General features: G+C 40.1%; 2 protein-coding genes across 3 annotated transcripts in view; both read left to right on the top strand.

Annotated features, from left to right (window-relative positions):
• The first annotated feature begins 103 nt into the window (after positions 1 to 103).
• On the top strand, positions 104 to 5,869 carry pla2g3 (phospholipase A2 group III). The gene is made up of 7 exons (XM_029444952.1): positions 104 to 646; positions 1,734 to 1,866; positions 1,968 to 2,102; positions 2,667 to 2,980; positions 3,070 to 3,199; positions 3,647 to 3,757; positions 4,190 to 5,869. Exons 1-7 carry the CDS (start codon positions 121 to 123, stop codon positions 4,455 to 4,457), a joined length of 1,617 nt encoding a protein of 538 aa, XP_029300812.1. The 5' UTR covers positions 104 to 120; the 3' UTR covers positions 4,458 to 5,869.
• Positions 5,870 to 6,008: 139 nt separating this feature from the next.
• Positions 6,009 to 9,603, top strand: part of ttc28 (tetratricopeptide repeat domain 28) — a 92,766-nt gene continuing 89,171 nt past the window's right edge. For both annotated transcript variants that reach the window (XM_029444848.1, XM_029444846.1), the window contains exon 1: positions 6,009 to 6,363. In XM_029444848.1, coding sequence (XP_029300708.1) covers positions 6,334 to 6,363 — 30 coding nt within the window. In that variant the 5' untranslated portion in view covers positions 6,009 to 6,333. The remainder of the gene's footprint in view (positions 6,364 to 9,603) is intronic.

The following is a 9,603-nucleotide window of genomic DNA, read 5'->3' as shown; positions in this document are numbered from 1 at the left end:
CCTTCATATTTAAAACCAACCTGGAGTCCTCAGTGAGTGGAGGAATCATACGTTTTAGATTTAAGGTGTAAAAGCGTCTTTAGCCTCTCTATTTCAGCCGCTGTTCTCCGACGCGCCACCATGACGCACATCGTTCCGCTTCTCACACTCATTTTAACATCATCCCTCCTGAGCTGGACGGCTGCAGAAGACTCCATTCTCTGCACCTGGACTAAAGTTTTGCCTAATAAAGAAGTGCATTACAGTTTTCTCCGGGGCGACCCCCGGCAGACCTCTCCATCTCCATCTCTGCGGCTCTATCACAGCGCTTGGTCCGGGGAGCGCGCTCTGCTCAGCTGCACTTGGAGCGACGACGCAGCTGTGATCCAGAACTATTTCTCTCTGTGCCGGGAGCGCACGCACGAGTTCTCCGATCATCCAAATGAAAGTCTCGATGTGTACTCCATGTTGGAGTCAGAGGAGCAGTGCGTCTCTTTGTCTTCTCAAGGGGTCTCAAGGAAGAGGCCAGTGAGGAGCGTTGGTGGACATCAAGGTCAAGCTGAAAGGTCAGAGGTCAGGACCCATCAGCGTGTAAAGCGCGGTTTCATTGTACCAGGGACTCTGTGGTGCGGCTCTGGCAACAAGGCACCATCATATGAAGATTTGGGTAGGTTGGTTGTTTCCATACTTTACTCTAAATAACTCAATTTAATTTAATTCTATGAAATATCTGAGTGGTGGGATTAAAGGGATACGAACACAAAAATATGTTGGGTTTTCTTGGATTTCATGTAAAATACTGAATACTTTACTTACTATTCATTTAACTTGACTCTTTAGATGTAAAAGTCCCTCAAAGGTTGAATAGTTCACAACTCAATCAGAGGCTATAACCTGGGATTAGAGGTCATAGCGGAGAAATGGTTGGGAGCCACATTTTTTGCAAAAGCTTCAGAATATTCAGAGTAATTCAGTTTTGCACTTAATTCATTTGCTCAGTTTTGACAGATTTCGAAGCAGCAAAACCAGAGATATCTTGACTTTTAGCCCACAAACACTAGATCAGATGTTCCTATACTTGTATATAATGCACCTTCAATAGCCAAGCAAATAAAAGTAACTCAAGTGATGTCACTTAAAGGTAAACAAACTCATTTCTGTTTACATTCAGTGTTTTTTACCGAGTCCCATTGTGTGCATCCTTACGGCCTAACAAACATGTTAATTACATTTCCTTTCTCATAACACATTTGCAGAGCTGATTGATTGCATCCATGTTTACTGGTTAGTCTTCTTCTTTCCAGTCTTTGCTGGCTCATTACTGCCACCTGTAGATCCGAGTTCATTGAAACATTGACCCACAGCGCTACTAGTGATGCAACCTGTTGGATACTCCCCCGCTCTGTGGAGTGTCCCTTTATCTCAAGAAATTATCTTTTTCAGTTGTCATCGTTTACTCCACTTTTTTACCTAAAATGTCATGCCTATAAACACACTTTGACGGTAAATGATGCAGGTACTTTTTAAGATAACATAAGATATAACTGTATTTATTCTGAGGGAAATTGTTCTGCAGCAGTTGCAGTACAAAGCTGCAAATATAAAAATATCACCAAACACAAATCCAAAATATACACAAAAGTATTGGTAATGGATTGTAAATTGCTCATATCTCCTATTTCATCAGACTGGAATGAAATTGTAATAATAAGAAGAAGATTCCTGTAATTGAAACCGTCTCACCTCTCTTGCAGGAGTTTTCACAGACACCGACAGCTGTTGTCGTGAACACGACCAGTGCAAAGACACCATCCTGTCCTTTCACTCCAAGTTTGGTGTCTTCAACAGAAACATCTTCACCATGTCTCACTGTGACTGTGACAACAAGTAGGGACTTATATTTTTTAATTAAATGACATCCAGTTTATATCAACTGAGTTGCTGTGTTTTCTTTTATGATTCTTTTACTAAAATATTGCATGTTGCAGGTTTCACAGTTGTCTGATGGAGGGGAATGACAGCATATCTGATGTAGTGGGATATACCTTCTTTAACCTGCTGAAGATGCACTGCTTTGAGTTATCCCTCCGACTCCAGTGTACAGAGAGAAACTGGTTTGGAATGTAAGTAAAGTTATCATTTATTAATGTAGTGTATGTGTAAACGCTACGATCTGCACACAGGAAGTAGGACACAAATGCACAATCCAGAGGCAGCTCGTGATATAGGTAAAAGTCTTTACTAGAAGCAACAGCTACGGTACACGGGTAGACAGTCAGCGTGGCAAACAAATCCTACAGGGACTAGGCAAGAGGAGAATCAGGTCACAGAAGGAGGGTCAGGTATTCCACGAAGGGAAACAGGAAGAGGAAGCACAACTGAACAACACTGGAACTCAATGACACGGAGGTACAAAGACAAACTGGCAACAAGGGGAACAAAACACACAGACTGTATACACCAGGAAGTGGGCGGGGCAACGAGACACAGGTGGAGACACTGATGAACAGATTGGGAACAGTATTAGTAGTACTGTATACTACTGATCTACCCAGTAGTATGATGGATTGCTGTGATATTTTTGAACACATATTTATCGTAACTCTCGAGAAAGAAGCGATTATGTGTATTTCCCACAATATCAAACTATTCCTTTAAGTCGTTTGAACATCTGTTGTGACTTACAGGTGTAAAGAAACTAAAATGGCGCTCTATGCTGAGGTGCATCCACCCACTCTGTACGAGTCTCCCAATCCAACAGAAGTCAGCATGAACGGCTCCATCATAAACACCACCATACCCACAGAGCTGCTGGGGAGCAGTATGTCTGACTCCATCGCTGCTGCAGCATCCACAGTCCCTACACCTTTAACGAGTTCTGCCTCCATCACCCCTGTTACCAACACCTCCACCTCAGAGGGACCAACATCTGAGAGGAGGGACGATCTGAAGAACACTTTACCGACCAAAAAACAAACTCCGTCTGAGCTGGACATCACAGGTATTTGAAACATCTCTCCTGCTTATCAGTTCGTACTTCCACACTACAGTAACGGAACTGAACATTATTATGACGCCTCCCCTCCACAGAGGCGCAGCTGTCATGTGCCGTCTACAAGGATCTCGATGAGTGCAGGAACAAGATCCTTCCCCAGCGGAAGAGATACGGCCTCCACAATCCCGAGGCCAGGACGCTCTACCACTGCAACTGCACCACAAGGTAAATCAAGACATGCACCATCATGAGTTAACGTTTTGAGTCTCTTATTGGCACGAGCAGCTGATCAGCATGATACGTAATGACGTTGAGATGTGTTGCAAATTGACTTTACCCTCCAGAGTAAATATTTATATGCAGATATTGTGATAATGGTGCACTCAGCTTCATTTCTGTTGGAGACAAAGCAGATATGGTGTGATGTTTCCTAATACAAAACTAGGCCACAAGCAGTGCACACGCACGTTCAGAGTCACATGGTTACATAAGGTGTGGCGGTTCTCTGAGTCTGCACAGAAATGATTTTACGGCCTTGGACATTATCATAATCTCATGTTTGCACACGCGGCCTCTCTGTCTGGGTTTTTTGTTGCTTTAGTGGTCTGTTGTATCTGCTGTGTTTGTTTTGTCATCTTTGTTGGACTCTGACGTGTCTGTCTGTCCTTTCAGATTATTCCAGACTTTAGCTAAACAGAGGCAACTGACCGAAGTACAGGCTCTTCTGCTCGGACATGTGTCTCAATCCTGCTTCCTGCTACAGGACTGCACAGCAGAGAACATGTAAGTATACAAACACTGACATGGATGTACTTACATGGCTTTAGGAAGAAGTTCTCAGATCTTTTACTGAAGTAAAAATACCATTATGACAATAAGAAAAAGATCTGTTTGAAGTATAAATCCTGCATTTAAAATCCTACTTACAGTAAGTAAAAGTACAAAAGTATCAGCAGTAAAATGTCTCCTGTAACTGACATCTGATGTGATATAAAAATGTAACTAAAGATGTCAGACACATGTAGTAAATATGAGTATAGAAGTGTAAAGTAGCATAAAATGTTTACGTAAAATCTTAGTCTGGAAAGTAACCTGTAACTACAGCTGTCAAATAGTAGTAATAGAGTAAAAAGTAAAGAAGTATTGTGAAATGTAAGAAATAAAGTAAATTAAATGCCTCAGAATTGTACTTAAATACAGTTCTCCGTTCCTCAGCTGTACAGCAGTTCTGGTGAAAGCAGAGCTTCCGCAGCTGGACCAGAGGAGCAGAGCGGACATGGAGGAGCAGCACCATCTACAGGCAATCAAACTGAAGGTTAGGAGGCCAAACGTGAGGAGAGCTAAGAGGAAAGACAGAGCGGTCAGGCTTCACAAACTGTGTCTCAGGATGGTCCGGCCCAAACGCAGCCAGAACAAGAGCAGAACACGCGGTCAGGGCGCACATCGACCAGCTGCAGGAGACCGAGAGCTCGTCTCAGTGTGAATATTATGAAGAGTCAAAGTGTTCACTATTACATAGATAAATACATTATGACCTTCATCCACAATATTTCAAGGGATAATATGTTAATGTGAGAACACTTACAGTATCTCCAACAAGAATTTAAAATAGAAAACATAGTAACAGACTTTGGAATAAAAGGTTGTAATAAAAATGAATTTCTAGACTTTACATGTTTATATAACGTGTTTTTATCTGCGTCATAAGATTATTTAATATTGAACACTCTGGGTTCCCATTAAATATTGTAATATTACGTATTCATATTGTCTACATCCGTTTTGACCAATTTGTTGGAACAAATGTACCCACTTTTTTTGGGATTTAAAAAAAAGAGAACTTTTCCTCAAGTATAACAAACCCCTTTCATGTAGATGTAGAAGTAACAGCCCAGGTATATGTTCTTACAGGTGTGCTAGTTAGAGAGTGCTGCTACTATGCATTCACTCACTGGAATACAATCCTGGGACACTTAAAACAACTGAGGATCCATTTAAGTGCTTTTTTGTTAGCATGGCTGAAGGGATGTCTGTCTGTGTGACGGAAATATCTCAACAACCATTGGATGAGTTGCCATACAAGTGTGTAATGACATTCATTAGCCTCAGCTTTACTTTGTATTAATTGCTATTTGTTGCTAACACGGTTAAACTAAATGGTGAACATGGTAAATACTATCTGCGAAACATCGTGTTAGCTTTGTCATTGTTTGCATGTTGACATTTATCGCATGGCTCTGCTACATGGCAAAATGTCTGCCATGAAAAGGGTCGATTGAGTCTGATATTAGTGGAACTTTTCCTGATTTAAAAGGAGGTCATAGCTTTTTATGCACCACTAGATCAATAGTTTCCGCTGATTAAAGCCCTGTAAGTCACTGTTATTGAGGTTTCAACTATTTGTAAATATTTGTACTGTACTGTATGAGTTGTATATAGATGCACATTGTGTTATGAGCTAAACTGTCTGTAAATCACATGGTGAAATAGTTGTTTTATGATGTTGGAAGGAAATGTATGACTGATTACATTTAAAGGAATAGTTTGACATTTTGGGATTTTGATTTCTTGTTTATAAAAAAAAACCATACTTGCACCTTTAAAGCGTAAAAGTGTAAACAAATACAATTGCTATAAGCGATTAAAAAAAAGAATCATTACTTAAAAGAGTCACGCTAGCTGTTTCCCCCTGTTTCCAGTCTTTATGCTAAGCTAAGCTAAACCTGAATCTCATATTTCACAGACAAACAGTGGTGTCATATCTTTCCACCGAACAAAGTGAATATATCTCCAAAATGAAATTTTACGCAATATTTGCTTTCTGACAATTAGACTTTAAATGTTACATGTGTTTAATTATTTATTGTTTTGTTATTTTTGGTCTAGTAAAAAGTTTAAAAAAAAACATACAAACTGTGTTAATTTATTCCACAAGAAAAAAAGCATCACTTTCAATCTCTACTACACTTTCATACCAACAGTGAGTACAGGCCTGGTGTAATGCATATCTGTCAGGTAACTCAACTCCTCTCTGATGTCATGAGAAGTAATTGAAACCTTGCTGAAGGCTGCAGCCATGAAGCCGACCGGATCCCCGCCTCTCACCGGATAAAAATTAGCTATGGGGAGAAGCTCGGCTGTGGGAACATGGCGCACATACTCTGGATTAACTTTCCCAAGGAAAAAGTTTGTTGGATCGCTTCATAGCACAACAAATCTCCCCTATTATCGATAAGTAGAAGCGTTGCAGACTGTGGATAACTACAATACTCTGGGGCTTGTTTTGTATGCTGTGTTTTTCCCCTCTCCTGCCTCACTGAGATGAAAGTTTGTCGCTGCCGGATTTAGCCGAGAGCAGGATGGAAAAGCAAAGAACGAGGAAAGAAAAGGTAAAAGCTTCAAGGACAACAGTGGTACATGTTTTATTTAGTGGTTTCTCAAATCTGCTGTTGCGGCTGGTCTAGGTGAAAGTGGAAATCCTGCAGGAGGCTGAGAGAAGAAAGGAAGTTCAGACTTAACGGGCAGAAAACGTCCCATGATGAAGTGGCATCCTGAAGCATTTGTTTTGAAACAACTGGCAGGAGTTTACACTCATTAAACCCCTCCCAAAACCTAATCTAGCCAATTGTTTGCTCCACTAATTGATCAATCATGTTGACTCAACATATACATAGTTGTAAACTGTCTTAATGACAGTGGTGGAAGAAGATATTTTACTTAGGTAAAAGTATGCGGAAATACTCTTACAAGTAAAAGTCCTGTACACAGCTTAATGTACTTAAAGTATTAAAAGTACTTGTTGGGCAGAACGGTCCCTTTAAGATCACATCATACCCTGTAAAAAGTACAATATTAGAGTAGAAGTATAAAGAAGCATATAATTGAAATACGCAGGTACAGTAAAAGTACCTCAAAATTGTATTCAAGTAGAGTACTTCAGTGAAGTTAGCCTACTTAGTTACTTTCCACCGCTGCTTAATGAGCAGACCAAAACACCAACATGCTCACTTTACTGTTATATATCACCACCAAAGCAACAATCATTATAGACACTGGAACCAGATAATTATTGATATTTTTGCTTGAAAAATGACTGAAATAATTAATCAATCATTAAAATATTGAAAGGAACCAATACAGTCTTATCTTTAATATATAATCAGGATTTATCCTTTATTTGTTGATTCTATTTTGTATTAATAATTGGAAAATACTCAAGCAAAGTACCTCAAAATTGTACTAAAGCACAGTACTTGAGTAAATGTACTTAACTGGTCTTTAGCCGACCAACGTCATACACATATACATGCATAAGTATATCAACTAATCTAAATCTTAACATCTCTTCAACTACGCTCAGGTACTACTTGTACTACTATCACTGTATATGATTGCACCTAATAACAACGTGTTGCCTTTAATGCCTCTCCTAAGATGCCACTTATTGACAGATCAAAGTGCTGCGTTCAGGGACACAGTTTCCTCTCCTTTAAATATTCAGCCCCCCAGTTTCTGTGTTGTTCTCCAGGAATGTACTCCCTTTGACCTAGGCTGAAAAAGAAGCTGTGTGTGTGTGTGTGTGTGTGTGTGTGTGTGTGTGTGTGTGTGTGTGTGTGTGTGTGTGTGTGTGTGTGTGTGTGTGTGTGTGTGTGTGTGTGTGTGTGTGTGTGTGTGTGTGTGTGTGTGTGTGTGTGTAATTTGATGCTGATACTTTTGCACTTTTAGTTAAGTCACACTTTAACTTGTAACAGTATATTTACACTGTGGTATTGCTGCTTTTTAAGGATCTGACTTCCATCACTGCATACGTCTACAGTGCGCTTATAATAACAAACTGACAGTGGAAGTGTCCTGCTGAGTGACTTAGTGCTACTGTCAACTTGTCAACTGTGTGTGTTTGTGTGTGTCAGTACCTTTAACAAGCTGCTAGAGGAATATTAAACAACACAGGCAAGTGACACAATAAATCACATCCAGTAGACGCAGGTTGCACACACCATAGTTCAAGATACAGAATTTTCTGTGTTCACACTTAAGGACTGAAAATAACAATTTGAAGTTGTATAAAACACAGAAAAGAAGCAAATCCACAATGCTGGAAGCAGCAAATATTTAACATTGTTTCTGTTTCTGCTCTACTGATTTGGTTCACTCTCATCAGCGTTGTTTTTGGCAGCAGCAGGCAGAAAAACCAACTGTACACTACCTGCTCAGCAGCAGACAGACACAGTTAGAGACTAGCTGCTGAACATAGTGGAACATTTAGCAGCTAAAGAAACTGATATTTCCCTCAGGAGTTGGTGGAGACCAAAAGCAGAGCTAAAAGTAGAATTTCATGATTCCAAATGAATGCTAATGTTACTGCATGTCTGCGACTTGTGTCGGGATTGGGTTATACTTAAAGTAGTTTGTACTACGTGTCATACGGCCATGTCGGGAATTAAAAGTGTTTATGAACAGCCGCACTGGAAGGTGGAGTGAAAAGCCGACCTTTTTATAGAAATTATATAATTTAAACACGGGCATAATGCTGCACATTTTCAGACTCTCTCTCCTGGATTGTTGGTATCGGAAAGTTACAGAAATGGTAATGCTAATCCAACGTCGGCAAGCTCTTCGTCCGTCCGACAACGGCAGACTTCAACACTTTACTGTTTGCCATCAAGTTCGTAATTTTAACAATCTAAGTGTTCTGATTACAGCTGTTTTCAGCCTTTAAACGGTGTGTGTGTGTGTGTGTGTGTGTGTGTCTGTGTGTGTGTGTGTGTGTTCATTTTTTGACCACAATGTGAAATCAATACCAGCGTTGCTGTCGTGGCTGGTAATTAAAGCAGCTTTAAGGTGAACTAAATCATCCTGGCTGGACTATTAACTTTGCCCCCTGATAAATTAGCCAAATAATCAATAGATAAAATGTTCCTCTCTTTATCGAACTTTCTCTCTGACTCATAAACACAAATATATCCTCTGCACTTACAAACAAACCATTTGAACAGTTTGTGCAGGTGCACACACACACACACGACATGGTCAGACATTGTAACACAACAGTATTAATATAACCTATTGTGTGATTGTCCACACTGAACTGCTCTCAGCCATTTCTCTTCTTCTAGCGCTCTATTAACTGTTCCAGTTCAACAGTAATAGGCTTACAGATTTACGTCTTAGTTCCACACTCATGATATATGTGGCCTTCTTTGTTTGTTTCAGTAAACCCCGCCCTGGTAACACGCTGAACAAGCTCTGCTTCATATCACATTTGTCATATTTGAACAAGTAACATAACAACATGACCATGCTGGAGAGAACAGCTGAAAAATGGGCAGAAGACTGAATTGTGGAAATGTGCTCAGTGAGTTGAGCATTTCTGTGTCACAGCACTCCTCAGGCTGAAGCTGAGGACACTGAGGGCATGCGCTTGATATTTCTCTCTGAATTTGGGATATTATTTGCAAGGCTTCAGTAAAACCTCCCACCAGAATTTTACTCCTGGCAGCAAAACATTGTTACAGCAATAAATACAATAAACAGCCAGCTAGATCATTAAATATGTAAATAAATGATTAACGGTATTTGATATCTGCTGTTCAGGGGGAACATGGGGACTCTGATTTTGACCTCAGTAT

The sequence above is a fragment of the Cottoperca gobio genome, chromosome 12, assembly GCF_900634415.1.
Source record: "Cottoperca gobio chromosome 12, fCotGob3.1, whole genome shotgun sequence".
Lineage (NCBI taxonomy): Eukaryota > Metazoa > Chordata > Actinopteri > Perciformes > Bovichtidae > Cottoperca > Cottoperca gobio.
Note: the sequence above shows the minus strand (reverse complement) of the source record. Positions and strands in the feature narration are given on the sequence as shown.